At 45.4% G+C, this 18,269-nt stretch overlaps 1 protein-coding gene across 8 annotated transcripts in view; it reads right to left on the bottom strand.

Annotated features, from left to right (window-relative positions):
- Positions 1 to 7,355, bottom strand: part of Pink1 (PTEN-induced putative kinase 1) — a 446,363-nt gene extending 439,008 nt beyond the window's left edge. For 7 of the 8 annotated variants that reach the window (XR_012893957.1, XR_012893956.1, XM_037419262.2 and 4 more), the window contains exon 1: positions 1,653 to 2,213. Coding sequence is in view for 5 of the 8 variants with exons in the window: in XM_037419262.2 (XP_037275159.1) it covers positions 1,653 to 2,036 (384 nt within the window). In the remaining 3 variants the exon portion in view is untranslated. Of the gene's footprint in view, positions 1 to 1,652; positions 2,214 to 6,974 lie in introns of those variants that run through there. The other variant, XM_075887744.1, reaches the window with a different exon arrangement.
- Positions 7,356 to 18,269: the final 10,914 nt, after the last annotated feature.

The following is an 18,269-nucleotide window of genomic DNA, read 5'->3' as shown; positions in this document are numbered from 1 at the left end:
AACATGTCGCAGCTGGTGCTGGAAGGTCGCCCAGTCGGGTAAGTCAATGACGTGGTTGAAATACCATGTCTTCGCCACACCGGCCAAGAAGAAAGAGACGTAACGGAGCTTGGCGCTATCGATCCAGTGATTAGCAACACTCACGCGGCTGTACTCATCGAGCCAGTCTTCCACATCTTCCTCGCGAAGACCGGCGAAGAGAGGGGGATCACGCTGGTGGCTGTGTACGTAAACAGGAAGCGCGGCTGAAGACGGCGGGGGAGAGATGGCAGCAGCGATGGTAGCAGCGCCGGCAGGCTCGTTCTGTGACATGCTGTCAGACAATGGGGGTAATCAGCGGCCTGAACGCAGCTCCAGGGAGTCGAGCGAAGCGAGAGAGGACTGAGGACCAAAAATCCATCTCCACCACGTATGACGTCTGGGTTGAGACAGCATTTATTCAGCCCAAGGGCTCAGCGACGAACGGGCAGTCTGAGACTGAGCGTGCACACAGACAATGATGATTGTAGTGACACCCAGTGAAGATGAGGACAGAGACCCAGGTGGATGATGATGATGATTATGATAATGCATATATGAAAAGAAGCGCATGACGAATGCCCACAATATATATATATATATATATATATATATATTTCTATGGGTGTAACGGTAAAAACATGAAAAAATCCCCTCAGAACACAAAACGAATTGTCACTGAGGCCATAGAGTTTTCTGTAGGAAACTCTACGACTCAGAGTTAATACACAGACTCTACAGGAAAAGCTCCCAATAGCGCTCATGCTGGGATAATCTCGCGGTGCCCTTTCGTCGCAAACACTCACTATTTTGCTACAGCAGAACTGTAGGCCGCTGTAGCAACGTGGTATTGCACGTCCGCCGCAGCCACGAAGGCTATTTTCTTTAAAAAAAAAAAATGTGTGTGTGTGTATATATATATAATCAACACCCTTGGAACAATAATGCTGCCCTGTTCAGAAAAATACTTGCACAAAAAATGAATAAAACAATTTCTAGTAGGGCTTGAACCAACGACTGCACTGTTCTGCACGTGCTGCGTTAGCTCACTACACCACTGCTGCCGATCGGTTTCGTGGGTTTAACAAGCAGGTACTGTATTGTTGTCACGCTGGACGTAACTCTACATCTTATTTTTACGTCTGAACGCAACTTTAACAGCTTCTATCGTTATGTCTAGACGTAACGCTAGACACTCCGTTCTTCAAAACAGCCGCCTACCCCGTTCACGTGGTCAAGGTCACTGCAACGTTGCCCGTGTCCCACACCCACAGTACTCGCAACGCAAGTTATTTATTAGGAGAGAAAAACTAATCATCGTGTTCACAAACACCAACAAATAAAGGATAACTTATCTCTCGTTGCGCGCTGCTCCTGCACCAATAAGCCGGTTGACTCTACGTCGCGCACCTGCCAATGACCACCCTTTTTTTTACTCTGCGCGCAGCGCCATTGCAAACAAGTTGCACCAAAAATACAACGCAGTTCAGGAGAAGGGAGACATGATTTCCGCAACGGCATTGTGACGAAATGGACAATGCATGACCAAGATACCGCTTGGGCAGCGTGCTTGAGTTGTCACCATCTACACCAAGGGCGATCGCGAAGAGCGTGACAGCTGATGAAGCACTCACCCGCAGTGCGACGCAGACACTCTCCAGTTCCTCTTCGCTGGTGACCAGGGATGGTTTGGTGATGAGGCACACACCAGTGAGCCCCATGAGCGGCAGGCGAGCGCCGGCGAACAGCTGACGGGCGGCGCGTCTCCGCAAGTCGGCAGCTCGCGTTTGTTTCGCCCACCGCTGCAGGTAACGTGACAGCACCGGCGGTCCCTGGCCACGGTGAACGGCCACTCGACCGCGGGGCCACAGGGTGCGCAGGGCAACCCGAAAGCGCACCATCGCATCGCTCAGGTAGCCGTGCAGCCAGTGCTCGCCATTTGTGGTGATTGAGTAGCAGCGGCGCGACTGCTGGGCACACGCGCTGCTCAACGGCCTCCAGGCAGATAGCAGCTTCATCACGGCCGATTAAACAACCGCGAGCTCCACGAGTGTTGCCGTCAGCAACGCTGGCAATACGGACGGCAAACCTCTTCCACTACGGCTAACGCAGACACAAACACGAAACCACTACTACCAGGCCGCGTCTGCTGCCACCGGGTGGCACGAACCATAGCCTTTTCTATAACTTTAGTTAAGGAATCTTCGATTTGGCTTGCACTAGTTCAGAAAAGTGCAGGTGCAGAAAAAGCGGTGCCAAGCGGTGCAGTGAGCGTGCAGCGCCGGTCGAGCAAGTGCAGGTGCAGCCTCAACCACGCCTCGGCACTAGCCGACACTAGCGCGCGACGGCTACAGCCAAAACGAAGGCGTGAGTTGACGTGAGTGCAGGCCGGAGAACACCTTGTAGTGTAAGCCTAAAATAGCCGCCTCCGCCGCCTTGTCCGATCAATACACGGCCGTGATGGCACTTCTTGTGACTGCGATGGAATTGCTGGACTCGAGCAGCGACGACGATTCCGTCAGCGGTGCCGTTTGCAGTGACTGCGACGATGAGTACGACGATGCGTGCATCTTGGTCGCGTGCGCGTTGGTGCGCGACGATGCCAACCGTGTACCCGGGTACGAAAGCATTATCGGCAGGTACCATGAGTATGAATTCAAGCGCCTCTTCAGGCTGTCCAGGGAGACTTTTGATAGTTTCAGTGCCAAGTTCAAGACTTCAGCCTTCTACCCAAGGGCAGTGCAAGGCCGCCAACAAATCAGTGCCGAAAAAACATGCCTCATAGCGCTTGTGTACCTAGGCTCACAAATATCTATGTACGCCATAGGCGACAAATTCGATGTTACCGAGTCGTCTGTTCATGTTTGTGTGACACGGGTCGTTCACTTCTTACACGCTATTAGCGATGAGATAATTTGCTGGCCTAGTAGCGCGGAAGTGACCCGCATAAAGAACGGCTTCCTCGCCAAAAGTAAAGGCAAGGGCCCAAGAAACACCATCGGCTGTATCGATGGATCACACATCGGGATACTCACTCCAAGCGAATCTACGCAGTCTTACTTCAACCGGAAAAAGTGGCCTTCGATAATCCTGCAAGGAATCTGCGACGACAGGAACAAGTTGCTGAACGTGTTTATTGGGTTTCCAGGTTCGGTTCACGACGCCCGTGTCCTGAGGGAGAGCCCCTTCTTTGCACGCGCAATTCAGGAATGTGAAGACAATTATATACTGGGTGACAGTGCATATCCACTGATGCCATGGCTCATGACCCCATTCAAGGACAATGGAAGTTCTTTTCCTACGTGGAAAAAGAGCTTCAATAAACGACACAGTCAACAACGAGTGCTTATTGAGAACACCTTCGGCCTGCTTAAACAGCGTTTTAGGAGGCTCTACCTTGTTGATGCAAAAAGTGTGCAACAGTGCTGCTATATAGTTATGGCTGCGTGTGTGCTACACAACATGTGCAACGATGAAAGGGACTTCCTTGAGGAACTTGCAACGCTTCCCCAAGAAGAAGATGTGGGCAATGATGAAAGTGCAGGAGATTTTGATTGCAGTCTGCCATGCTACAGTCAGTCTCTGCGAGAGTTCATTGCAAAGGAACAGTGCTAGAAGTTCATCTTTGCTTCGCGATTTATTCAGTGTGCAAATGTTTTGCGAAGTGGGGTGCCGCGTCTAGAAGCAATGTTTTTTTTTAACAAATTAGATGGAGTAGACACTGCTAGTGTTATAAAAGTTTATTGCCCATATTATAACCCGTCCTTATTTGAGAGTACGTCGATCAACCGATCGAATCGCTGCATGCGCTCATCATGCCGCTTTGCCTTTGCCTCTTCCCATTTTTTTCTTTCCTCCAGTTGTTTCACTGCTGCCTCCTCTTGCTTAGCTCTCGAAGCTTGCATTTTTTCTAATGCCTCCAAGAGCGGCGTGACTTGGGACCTACTCTGGCGCTTCCTTTTTGGCGTTGTGCTGCTCCGAACTTTGGATGCTGTGTTGCACTCGACTGGGACTGCTGCATCTTGAGGTGCTTCAGTGATGCTGGTGCTGTTGAAAGTAATTGTACAGGTGCCATGTCATTTCCAGGCTACAGCACAAATTAAGTAATTTTTACTTACTCTGGACTTGCACTAGGCAGGATTGTTTTTCCAGGCTCCAAGAGCAGCCTTGGATTTACACTATGTTCTTTTTCCAAGACTTCTGCCAGCTCTCTGTAATAGACACTATGAGAATCACTGAAGATATGAAGACACAATCGTAACTTACTCTTCATATTCACAGTTCACACGGTGGTGACCTGAAGAATTGTTGTCTTTTTTTGACTTTTTATATGCTCTGTCCAGCGACTTCCATTTGTTTTCCACTTGTGTGGCAGTCACGTTGCACAAGAACTCCGTATTGATGGCCTCAGCCAACTTCTTCCACAGAAGCCTTCTTGTGCTAAACAAAAAAGCAAAGCACAGTTAGTAGGAAAGAAGGAAGCGACGTAACGTGACCCAAGTCTTGCAGTAGCACATGAACCTTTCCTTAGTACTTCATATGTGTAGCTTTCAGGGATAATTGCTAGGGATGTTCGATTATTCGAAAATTTTGGATAATGAATCAAACAGCACTGTATTCGGTTCCTAAGTCGAATCGAATTGCACATATTCTAAGTAACAAATATTCTTTTAATAATCGGCACTGGCGGGAGAACCCCAAAACAACGAAACAGCTACAAGTCATTCTTTCAATCCCTAATGTGACCTGTACGCAGCCCAAGCTTTTGCAAGACTACCTACACTATATTGATTGTCGAATGAATGCGCTTCTGAAAGCTCCATTCTTGCTCAATTTTTACTGCACTTTAGCTGTATCGCATTTATCAGCTCCTGTCTTCGTCTTGTAATAACCAAAGGTGGGAACTACGAGTGCTTGCAGCTTCACGACTAGCAACAGATACAAGTTTTGCGTTTGCGTAAATTGTTCTTGCAGATGTAAATTTCAACGCCCATTGTTATCCGCTTTTAGTGCGCAGGCCATGTTGTGATGACGGGTTGATCTGCTCCGTTACATATTTAGTTGTATCTGCAATGTTTGGTTGTAAATTGTTTTGTTTTTGTGTCCCAATTTTATTTAAAGTGAGGTGACAAAGTCTCACGTTGATAACGCTAGTCAATGCCGTAGTTGAACCTACAATTACAAAATGTTACGAATATTCTAGTTCCTGCTGCATACGAGATTACCTTAGTTTTCGTAATTGTGGTATTTTGAGTAGATTCAAACTGACTGTAATGGCCTTTGTCGAAAGTTTGTGACTATTTGTTTCAAATAAAATGTTCTGTTCTAAGGCTGTTTTGAAAATGGTCTACTTACTATTCAAACAGTATTCAATTACTATTTGTATTCTATTTGGTGCCATTACTATTTGACTCTTACTTGATTAGGTTCCGAAATTCACTATTCACACACTTCTGATAACTGCGAACGTTCTTTTTGTGCGGGAAGCATTATGTTGGAGAAGTTGAACATTGTGTAAATCACTCTTTTGGATCATAAAGCTTCACTAAGGAGACAGCCATATTCTAACCTGTCTTTGCATTGTAAAACATGCAGCTGCGCAACCTTGTTTGCTGACACGACGGCGCAGTCTAGGTTCAAAGATAGGGTAGCACGTGTCAAGAAGCATATCTCTTTTAACAATGAGCTGCACCATCTTGAAAAGTGGCAGTGCGAGAGAAATGCGGACAGACAGTGAAGACACAAGGACTGCAGGGCGAGACTTGCTAGAGATGTGCCTCAGAATAACAACATGCAATTCCCTCTAGTGCAAATTCTCAAGGCAGCACTACACTTGCAACATGGCTTGAGCTTGGAGGTGCTGCACCTTTTCGGCAAGACAGCGGTTGTGCAATGCCCAACACAAAAGCACCGTCGCTGTTTTTGAAGATCACTTGACTTAATGAAACATTACGAATGCCTTCGTTGTGTATATATGTGCGTGACTATACATACTGTTTGTGTGTATATGTAAACGTATATGTCACAGTCAGGCGCATAGCCAAAATTTTTTTTCAGTGGGGGGGGGCAGTAAAATGTAAATTGCTGGCAGTAAAATGTAGGCAACAATAACCATCGCCATTGTGAACTTCATGCGCCCTTATCTTGTTGGTGCTTGCCTAGAGTGAAACGGAATAATAAAAAGCTGCAAATAATTTTGGACATAGGATGACATACCGAAGTGCCCTGGTTTTTCCCACCAAGTCCTTCATTTCCGAGTATTTGGCGATGAAGAACCTTGTTTTTCGGGCGCTCCAAAGCTCTTCCACATCTTCAGCCGACGCGGCTGCTGCTGGAAATGCGGCTAAAGCCCCATCGCTGTCAACGTCGCCGTCGCAGGCAGGAGAAGGCGTCGGCGGTTGTGCCGGAGGGGGGTCATTTTCACGATTCCCTGCCATGAACCGCAACGTAACGCGCTTGCCGTCTGCAAGGGCGAAAACCAAGATTAAAAATACCGACATAGCATAAGCAATGCTACGAGGCTGTTTGCTGACCGACTACGACTCCTGGCCGCTAACCACGTTTTTTGGCAATGCATGCAGCCTGACTTACCTGATGCCTCATAGACGTAACCGTTGGCGTCCGTCATAAATGACCCGTCGGGATTGTGAAGTGCCTTAACTTCCTTTTGAACGCCCTGAACAACTATTTGCAACGTCGTCTGCTCTGGCCTTGGGGGGACGCCCGCCATGCTGCACTACTCTGCACCTGCTTTGGAGTGCGTGCACGCCGGTACAGAACTCGTCAGGAACTAGGCTTACACCTAGACAAAACGAGGGAGCCAGTGCAGAGGGTGCGACAGAGGGCGCGCGCTGCTCCGGCAAAACGAGGACGAAGGTGCTGCACCCTTTGAACTGGTTCAGCCGGTGCAGCCAAAACGAAGAGACCATTAGTTATATAGGAGGCTATGCACGAACCTTTTGAGAGGTGGTGGTGGTAGTGGTTACAATGAAGAGGAAAAAGGCACCTAATTTCTGTCTGCCTTCAGGCGACACGGCGCAGTGCCTTATAGGGGAGGGGGGAAGGAGGGATAAAAAGAATAGAAGGAAAGTAGAAGCAGAAGAAGACAGCCAACGAGAGGAAAAAAGAAGGAGATAGGAAAGTGGGGATCCGGTCGAAGCAGTCCAAGGGCGGGGTGCCACAATGCGAGAGCTACACGGCGTCAGGAGACCGCGGAGGGCGAACCAGTCGGCGGGAGCTACGCTGAAGTCGGAGATCGCGAGGGCACAACCGTCCAGCTTGAAATCCTGCGAGCGAATCCAACCTTTTGAGAGCCAAAACCATGACCTACTACACTCCTGACCTGCCCAGAGAGCACCTCTTCCAGCGCCCACGTTCTAGTTCATACCTTCTGCCGCTAGGGCCGTCACCTACGAGCGGCGTGGCGCTAGGCAGCACCTGTTCGCTGTCGTCTGCTTCAGCCATCGCTGTGGCAGTGCAAATCGTTCTTATTGTGCATGAATTGTGTATGAATGTGTAAAATATGGCAAATAAAGCGATATGATTCCTCGTCAGAGTTGGCTGCATTCGTGTGGACGTTTGAAGCAGAAATAGAACCGTAAAAAAAGCACACAAAGGGTCACAGTGGCAAGCAGACGGGAACTTTTCTACAAATGAAGGAAAATTTATTATGAAAATATTTCTTGAATGAAAACGTAGTCCAACGAGATAAAAAAACTATTGTTAGGCATTCATTGTTCACACTGAATCACGATGGTTCCAGACGATACGCATACACAAATTGCAGAAGATACGCAGAAACACAGTAGGTCGTGTGCAGAAACTTGCAGACGGCAGATAGCTGCAGTAGTCAGCTCTAATAGTGGCCGCGTGCAGTTTTTTTTTTTTAGATGAGCTGACACCTCAAATGTAAGTATGGTGTATTGCTGCGTGCCATATTGCAAATCGGAACAAGGCAAACAAAGTAAAGTAAGTTTTCACGAGTTTCCTGCCACAGACATACGGGAAGAATGGATCGAGGCAATTGGAAGAAAAGGTGAGTCTTGTGTTTTTGAGAGTCGTTTCAATTCAGAACGAGTTGCAAGCTAGCAAGAAGCACCAGGGTGCTTTAGTAAACTTTATTTCCGTGTGTTATGCTAATTCACTGAGCTAAAAAACATGAAAGCTTTTTTAAAGTACCGCGGCTAATATGGCAGGCTCCACAAATAGTGCCAAGAAATTTAAATATAGCACACAAGAAAAAAGTAAATATACGAAATCTGTAAATTATGTAAAAATGCGTAGCGGTGGGTTGCGAGGGGTTCGAGCACCCTTCCCGAAGGCTGCCTCAACAAATGCCGCCGAAATCCATAAAAAAATTAATGATATGAAATATTTACGTGCTGCCTCCACAGTTTGTCTCTCTGTGTGTGTGTGTGTGTGTGTGTGTGTGTGTGTGTGTGTGTGTGTGTGTGTGTGTGTGTGTTTAGCGATGGACAACTCTTGAACACTGGGTGTCACTGAAGTTAGCGACCGAATTTGGTCAAATGTATTTCTCATCTCAAACCTCTATCTTCCCATACAGCTTTGTTCGTTTCTGTATAAGCTTACTTAAGGTAATTAGAAACGTTACGCCGGTAACGAAATGTGGCGATTAACTGTTCACTCTATATAGGGCTGGCAGGCGGTCGGGTATAATGACATAATTGAAGTCCTTCGTGCAATGAGCCCATCGGCTCTGTGAGGGTTAAGAGACCCAGCCGGTGAAACCGAAATGAGGAACCTGGAATAATCAGCGACAGATACTCTATTTATGTGCGTGCTGCATCTGAGATTACATCATGCATGACAAAGATTCGTTTTGGAGAATGCAAAAGAACAAAAACCACTGAAGTCATCGTCGTCAACGGCGGAGTCATTGTACAGGTTAGAGGTTTGCGCTCTAAACCAAGACCAAGGCGCTCAAGTGCGCCTCGGTTTCGGCTCTGTCGTATTGGGTCGCGCTTCGTTACTGAGCAGCCATTAGGAAATTCAGCTTTGTTATGAAACCTTGTATAGCCAATGAGCTCTTCGAATAAAGGGCTTCAAGTATGCCACTGGACTCGACCACGTACCATCACTAAACATCAATCGACGAATGTAGTCATCTAAAAAGACATTTACAAAGGCTGCGAGAAAATATGAAAATGCACTAAATGGGTATACAGGTACTTCCCCAGAATAAAATCGTGGCTATGCTTTTTCTTAACCTCCCCATTTGGCTTGTTACATTTTGGAAAAATTAATTACAAAAAAGGTGTTATGGACTGTTATTTTGCAATCTTGCTAGCCATGCGTATACGCCTTTACCTTTGATGAAGGTTCAGGAAAGCATCGCTGGGAGCCCAGCGACCGGTCGAAGGTATGCAGCCTGCATTTTACCGCTGAAGATTACAGAACAGTGACGAAAAGGAAGATGTTGAAGCCCACAGCCGTGCCTTCCTTATTTCCCGCTTCTCCTGATCCACGTGGGCAAGATCCAATGCCGCGGAAAAAGCGGCTAAAACGAACGCAGGGGGAAACAACGCTGGCACCCATACAAGTAAAAATACTGTAAGTAAAACTTGAAGTCTAACACAACAACGGATAAGAATAATGTTAGCAGTATTCCCTTATGCGTTTAGCGGGACAATATATCTGTCATGCTTCGCTATTTTTTCGGCTTAACAGGGGAACGTCCAACGCAGATTCTTCTCAAGAAGAGCGAGCATCAGCGGAGCCTGGGGAAGTATATAGTTCTGAAAACCCAATTGAAACTGCACAAGAGGCCGAGTGGTTGCATTTTCCATCAAGTCAGGACAACATGGAGGACTGTAGTTCAGTTATACAAGGGGAACACCAGAAGAGGCCAGTGCGGCGCTCCATGACGTCGCAAACGTCGATCGGTTTGAAGAAGATGCGCTCCCTGGTCGCGGCAACTAAGACGTTGCGGCGGAAGTGCAGCAGGCTGAAAGAAATGAACAGTAATTTGCATTCACAGCTAGAGAAGCTAAAGAAAGATTTTTTCGAGATGAAAGCCCTCGCCGAGGCGAATGGCGCTCTAACGCTGCAGGTACGCAGTTACGTCAGTGGACGAATGTTATATTAATCCTTTTATATTCGCACTTAATTTTAAATGACTCTGAACATAATAACAATTTAGGAGTAAGTCAATTCTATCAACATCACCCGTACTACGAGAGGACGTCCGGTGAGCGAAGGAATTCTCGAAACTATAAGAGATTGTAAAGGTGGCGATGCTACCCTTAAGTTCTCGCGCATCGGCTAGCAGTGACGTCATACTTTGACGGCCTCAGGTAATGTCTAAGACTGCTGTGTTAGTAGATGCAAGGTCTGAAGTAGCAAGTTTCAAAGAAATGTTCTCAGCCAATGCGGCCAAGTACACAAGGAGCGACGCAACATAAAGCGACGTGCACGTGTCGAAGATTGTTCGCCAAACTCAGAACATTAAACCTAGTCTTAATTTTTTCTGTTCTAATAGTCGTATGATCGGAACAGGAACGATAGAGAATTATCAGGTACTCATTTATCAGTCTATTAACTTAGTGTCCCTATACTTTTTTGTAAGAAACGTCAGAAAGGGGAGGATGGAAGCTTGTAGTAAAAAACCTGTGAACAGGGGTTGTTCCCATTCTTTAATCGCTGTTTACACACACACAAACACTGAAAATAATCATGAACCAACTCGCTTAATCAGTAGTTTTAGCAAAGTTGTTTCGAGGCGGCGTTTCGACAAGCAGGCTTGTTTTCTGAAAGACTGAAATACAATTATAGCCTTAAGGATGACAAGTCCGCTGTCATGATGTCTGCTCGAGAGAAACTCTGTTTATAGATTTTCTTCTTCATATAAATTTACGTGACATTTTAGTGTACGCCGATGCTGGCAATCTTTCTGGTCATACGAAGGTGTAGGCCTGACATAAGGACACGGAATAAAAGAAGGTTGGTGGGTAAGCGCGCACATGAGCAAGTGTTTAAGATACGAAGGTCGGTGTGTACCCCCTTGCGTGATTGGCGCACCCCGAGTTTATTCCTTTATCCTGCGAACAACGAGTTCAAATTTCTGTCGTCGCAAACAATTAGGGACATTGGACTGACAACTGGAAAGACAGTAATTTGCAAGCTGTGTTGTGTTGGTGCTATGGGCCGATCGGTTTATGCTCGTACAGGAAGCCACGCTTGACGCACATGTGATGTCTGCCTTATAAACTTGAGCGAGCAGCATTGCATTCAAAAAGGAAGGAATGGTTTGGAAAGTGTAAGTGAACAGTTTCCGCTAGTCCGTATGTGTGAGTCGGTGGCCGGTTACTGAACATGACGCAAGTCTGAAGTTGCGCAATTCATTAATGTAGCATAGCTGCAATTGAATGTCCACGTGGTGACATGAAACATCTATTATTGTCTTAAGAGTAAACGCATATCTTTTCTCGCGATTATGAATTGTTGAATAAGGAATGATGCCAAATGCAAGGTTTCGACAATCAGGTGCACTATTCTTTGTCAGGACAGCAATAGCCTCCTTTAGTAGCGTGTGTGTGAACGTTTGCTCACTCTCCCACAACATCTAAACTTGTCTTGACAAGGGCAAGTCCAGTACGTAAATGTCGAATTGTTGGATGCGCCGGCATTCCCTGCTCTACGATGTTTCAGCGGGTCAAGCTTCCATTCTCCCCTGCACTTCCGCTTTCTTCCAGTATGTTATCTTGCGCGTGATTTACGCATTTCAACTGCCCTTTCATCATCAGGAAATGCTGGACGAGAACGACAAGAAGGCTGAATTTTTGAAGGAGCAATTGCAATGCCTGCGTGAGAAAAATCACCGTTGGAAAGAGGTGACCATCAGGCAGGCCATAATGTGGCAAGCTAAATCACCCTGCGGGTACGAAATGTTGCGGAGGTCTGGGTGCCTCACCCTTCCAAGTCGCATGACACTGAAGCGTTACATTGGCTACTGTACTGGAGCAGTTGTTTCGTCGCTAATGAAGCAAAGGCTGCACACGGAAAGCACACACTTGTCCGAACGGGTACGTTACTTCGATCAGAATTATTTACAATATGCACGCGAATAACGAAGGAAGCAGCGCACGCGGCAGTGTTTGACTGATCAAAATACATGCTAGTATAGCCGAATGAAAAGTGATTTAAAGTGAATAAACAGGGACCAGACCTGTGGCAAGGATTACTCGAACGTAAGATGTATTGTTTAAGAGTATACGGCAGTGCGCTATGTTTGCTCTAAACCCTAATCATTTCTGTTAAATTATGGGTCATGTACGGAACAACAAAGAAGGTTATTTATATAATTAACTGTCTCCGCCGATATATAACGCATGTCTGTTAACAGTGAATTCCCCCCCCCCCCCCCATTTTTTTTGTTAGGAAAAAATGGGCTCTTTGATTGTGGATGAAATGTCTTTAAAGCAAGCACTGACGTACGAAAAAAAAGGAGACAAAGTCCATGGCCTAGTCGAAATGGGAGGCCTAGAAAAAGAAGTGGGCATTCAGAACGAGCTGGCCACACACCTTCTCGCCTTTGTATTTGTAGGCTTATCAACGCACTACACGTAAGTGAATCATCACTTTGTCTATCACTATACGTTTCGCTGTGACTGAAAGACTAACCCCACCTATAGATATAAAAAGAAAACGTTGTCTTTAATTAACCAATGATGTGCTATTCCGCGACCAGGGCTGAAAGTCTGGGGAGGGGCAGGGGGAGTCGTCTTCTATTTTTTAAGGAGGGCTCCCCCCCCCCTTTCCCCCGGCAAGTCAACTTTAGCATTGTGCACTTATTTGACAAGCACTCGAGATGAGCAATTGGCTCTCCTCCTCTCTCCAACGGAGTGAGATTTTAAGCCCAGCTGACACCGACGCTACAGAATACTGCTAATTTTTATCTTTTTCAGGCTACCCGTGGGATATTATTTCACGCAGTCAGTAAAAGGAGACCACCTGCATCAACTAACACTTGAAGTAATTAAGTCCATCGAAGAAGCAGGATTCCAAGTGGTCCGACTTGTAGCTGACAACCACGCTTCGAACAAAAAGATGTTCACCATGTTAGGGAATGGTCGTATGATGCCAGTTGTGCCGTAAGTTGCTAAGTATATATTTTTGCTCTCAGCTCGCATTAAGCTGTGCGCAATGCCTAGTGTAAATATTTTTTTATATGTATTCGCAGTGTGCCCTCAATGTATGCATGGATCGAATCCCAGCTGCGGCTGCTGCTTTTCCGATGGAGGCGGAAATGTTGTAGGCCCGCGTTCTCAGATTTGGGTGCACGTTAAAGAACCCCAGGTGGTCGAAATTTCCGGAGCCCTCCACTACGGCGTCTCTCAAAATCATATGGTGGTTTTGGGACGTTAAACCCCACATATCTATCAATCAATGTATGCACGCGCATGCATGCCGTGTTTGAGTGAAAAAAAAAACAAAAGACTTGGTCGCACAAAAAAAAAAGCCTGTATCAGCATCAGAGCCCCCCCCCCCCCTTCTTTTTTTTTAATCAGCGCTGCCATATAAGAAAGCCGTGTCCATAACAAGATTGCTATCAACAGTACAATCGCTGTAAATAGCCCGTCTTTACAAATCAATTGACGTTACGCGTTTGCGTAATGTATGCGCACCTGCATGCGACTGTATGAATGGGTGAGTATACTTAAAGTTTCGGAAGATTTAAGGTGTAGGTAATCTCAATAAAACACACACACAGACCTGCAGGATCATGGCATGAGTGGAGAAATTTTATAATAAGGTAATAATTAACAACGCACACGTCCTTCGAATGGCTAACATTTACATTACTTTGGTAAAAAACAGAAAACCGTATATGCAACTAATTATTCACACCGCAAACGCCGCCTTTCTCCAATTTATTTATTCATTTTTTTTTGTTGTTGTTGCAGACATCCAATGGATATGAATCGGAGGCTCTTCCTTTCTTTTGACCACTGCCACATCCTGAAAAATCTCCGCAACCAGATGTTGTCCACCAAACGCGTTCTGTTCAACAATGGGCATTACTACAGCCCCACGTATTTGAGAAAGTTGCTGGACATAACAGAAAAACAGTCGTCGTTCAAGCTTGTTCGGAACCTTACGCAGAAGCACGTTTACCCGACGAACTTCGAGAAATTAAGCGTGAAGAGGGCCGTTGAAGTGTTCTCTCCACAGGCATGTATAAGAAAAGGTGTAAACCCATTTAGCGTTAGTGTCACACACTCCCAGATTCTCTGTATTCCTTGTAGACATCACAATGCGTGACGCACACAGGTCATGCAGGAAATGCCTTTTCGTTAGCTGTAAATTAAGTATGCTTACTGCAACCTGTATTACACAAAAAAATACATCTAATTGAGCTAGAATCATGCTCGCAGTTTTCTATCAGTAGTGACGTTTATACTTCTCAAATTCTTTGGCGCGCTCGGGCAAACTTTTATGCGCTAATATTACGCCACAACTCATTTTACATCATATTACGTCAAGTGAATGTTCATGCAGAAGCAGAAAAAATTTTGCAGCTTTTCGTTCAAATGAAGCAGTACAAAAACTGCCTTTTAATAGTAATTCACCGCAAACGATACGTGAATATTCATGTTAGTTTCTGGTTTATTTGTTTGTAGAACCCAAACGGAAGCAAATGGTGAAAATGTAATTCAATACGTATATAACTGCTAACATATTTATCAGTATGGTCACATAAAAACATGCACATGAGCTGCTGCTACTGCTGCTGCTAACAGCGCATGGTTATCTGAACATACAATTTCCCTTTCTTAACGAATGTACCTGCGCGTATTGCTTACCACACAATAATTACGTATCATTAGAGCTTCTATAAATATATGTTCACTAACACAAACTCACTTAAAAGTGCACGTTATTGATGACTGCAGTGCCACTTGTAACTCGTCTCACTTGCTGTATACGAACGTCCAAGCTTAGAAACCTCTCTCTAAATAATTCCGATCATTTTTAATATGTCGCGTCTCCTTGGTTTCTAGGTGACATCGGCCTTACGATACCTCTTACAATACGGCCGCAGATTTGGCATTTTCGGGTTTGAAGACTGCCTGCCAACCATCGAGCTGATGGAAATGATATTTAAATGGTTCACCATACACAACATAAGAAATACAACCTTCCACGTAGTAAGCCGGGACCAAAACAGGATGCCGTTCAGTTCCCCAGATGATGACAGGTACATTCCATTTATCCCGCTAGGTTTCATATTTTCTACAATAAACTGCTTTATTTTCAGGTTGATATGGCTGGAGCAGGAATTTCTGCCCTTTTTCGCAGCATGGAAAGCCGCGGCACCACATAAGAGGGCATTCATATCTCTTGAAACATACGAAGCTCTCCAACTGACCACAATGTCCACAGTACAGTGCACACAATTTCTCATCCGTTCAGGTTTCCTATACGTGTTGACTGCCAAATTCTCCAGTGACCCTGTCGAAGCACTTTTTTCCACCATCAGACAGCTTCAAGGAAGCAACGATCAGACAGACGCCCGTGCTGCGCTTTCATCACTGCAGAAAGTCCTCGTGATGGGAATGATGCACTCATCACCAAGCGGCAGTACAGAGCAAACAACGTCTCCTCTTGGATCGCCCAGTGCAAGGCAGGCGTCGTGCTCCACAGCAGTAAAGCAAGCCGGACAACCTCTGGAAATGCACTCGCTAGTAAACCAGAATCAAGGGTCGTCAGGCGAGTGCGCGGCATCGACATCTGCTACTATAACCCAGACGATGCGGCCACATCTAGAAGCCCTGCAGACTTGCCGTGGTGCGCTTTTCATATCTCGTTGATTCCGTGTAATGGAATGATTTACATTATTTAAAAATTATTACACACCGTCCAACAATTCCCCACTATACGATATTATGCATATATTATAAACTCTGCGCTGCTTACTGTGTTACATGCAAGCCGCGTGAGGCAGCGTTTGCGTCAGTGCACGATGTAGATGAAAACATGCTTCTCAATCAGTTATACTGTGTATGTATGTAACGATAAGTCCATGGTACAAGCAGGTACTATGGCTTACATTTAAAAATATAACATGCTTTCACCAGGCGCCCACACAACTCGACTAACCGACGTCCCTTTCCCGCAATCGGGGAAGAAATTTTCGGCGGTTTTGAATCGCTGTCATAACTGGCACACAGATGATGGCATGGCTCGTTTGCGTTCGCCTTACTCTCTTGAGATGCTGTCCCTTCCTAATCCCGTCGTCTTTCTCTTGCTTCTTCTCCTAGATTTTTTTTTATTTTTAAACGTTTCTCCCTCAGTTTTTTTTATGTTGTTGTTTATACTATTCTCCGGACTTCTTCCCTCCTGTCGTGACAAGCTATAAATCGACGCGGAAAATGTGTAAATATTATTATACCTTGAAAAAGACGGGGCTCTCCCGACGCAAACGTCGGCTGAATGAACAGTTATCTTGATGATATGTGGGGTTTAACGTTCCAAAACCACCATATTATTATGAGAGACACCGTAGTGAAGGGCTCCAGAAATTTCGACCACCTGGGGTTCTTTAACGTGCGCCCAAATCTGAGAACGCGGGCCTACGGCATTTTCACCTCCATCGAAAGTGCAGCCGCCGAAGCCGGGATTCGGTCCCGCGACCTGCGGGTCAGCAGCCGAGTACCTTAGCCACTAGACCACCGCGGTGGGGCAACAGTTGTTATCTGAAAGCGCATTAACATCCATATATATATATATATATATATATATATATATATATATATATATATATATATATATATATATATATATATATATATATACATATATATATATATATATATATATATATATATATATATATATATATATATTTCTCATATTTTGTATACGGACACGTGTCGGTTTAATCATGCATGCTTATCTATATACTGATAAAATTCTTGCACACTTTTCATTTCTACCTTCCCACAGGTGCCCCACAGCCAGGCATAAGGGCCAGCACGCTTGGCCTTATAGCGGGCTTCCTGGTGAAAGCAGCTGAGGATTGCATTACTTGCGACGACTGCATCGGCAAAATCAAGGCTCCCAGCTCATCTGGACCAGCTACTGCTGTGATATTTAATTTAGACAGGGGAGGGCTTTCATACCCAACGATCTCATTTCTTTCCTTTGTGAGCACTCTAGAAAGGGCCGCGGAAGCATTTGCGCCATTGGCCATTTCCAAAAAGAGGCCGATGGCACTTTTTGTGCAAACTGTGCTACCTGCAGTGGCCTTGAACCCTCTTTTCAGCCATAAAGGCGCTACTAGCGAGCACCGAGAAGCCATGGCGCGGCTAGTGTTGCAAAAATTTAGCCGTCCTTTCTTCTCAAACTACGTGCGGGACAAAACAGCCAAAGAAGGAAAGAGAAAGAGAATAGCCGAAAAGCCAAAATCTCGCAAGATTTTAAAAGTTTAGTTGCATGCCTCCATTGTATCATGTACGCGCCCAGAACCTTGCTAGCACATTTTATTGAACTATGACCCAAATGCACGCAGCTCTGTACGCGTACATATGTTTTTCTTTATTGCAGACACAAGCCGTCACTGTGTGCCAGCAAGTAGGATATTCTTCGAAAGTGCAGAAACTTTGTTTGAAACATCAGCTTTAACTGGCATATTGTGGCACGCATAAGTAAAGCGACAAATGTGTTTTGTTTCATTTTGAAGTGCTGTAACATTGCTCGAATCACACGCATACACTCGCCAAATTCTTTTAGCAGAAACCTTGATATCACTTTGAGGGATCTGCTTTTCATTGACAAACGAGTATAATGGCACATTTTCAGCATGTGTACGCGCCCCAACTGCGGGTGTCGCCCTTGGGCGCTATCAATCAAACATAACCACTAGTACAACAAAGGCGGTACTATTCCGCCCTAAAAATAAGTCTGTTAATGAAAACATACATTTCAAGTATGGCGATACTATTATTGAGTTAGTAAATTGTATAAAAATTCTTGGAGTTACATTTTCGAGCAATATGCTTTGAAACGATCGCATTTACAGTGTGCTGGGTCAGTTATCTCGCGTAGAGGGCACGGTGTACAGTGGCAAAACTGTTCTACTATACAAGGTAAAATTCTTACTTTATAAATGACTGTTCTGTTGGCATCTTGCTTATTGTTTCTTGGTATGAAGGACTACGACTAACACGCGCTTACAAAAACTGTACCTGATGCAAAAGACGTATATTAGAATAATTTTTTACTGGTCGTAT

Source organism: Rhipicephalus microplus, chromosome 3 (genome assembly GCF_043290135.1).
Source record: "Rhipicephalus microplus isolate Deutch F79 chromosome 3, USDA_Rmic, whole genome shotgun sequence".
Taxonomy (NCBI): Eukaryota; Metazoa; Arthropoda; class Arachnida; order Ixodida; family Ixodidae; genus Rhipicephalus; species Rhipicephalus microplus.
The sequence above is the reverse complement of the archived record's forward strand: the minus strand, read 5'-3'. Positions and strand labels throughout refer to the sequence as shown.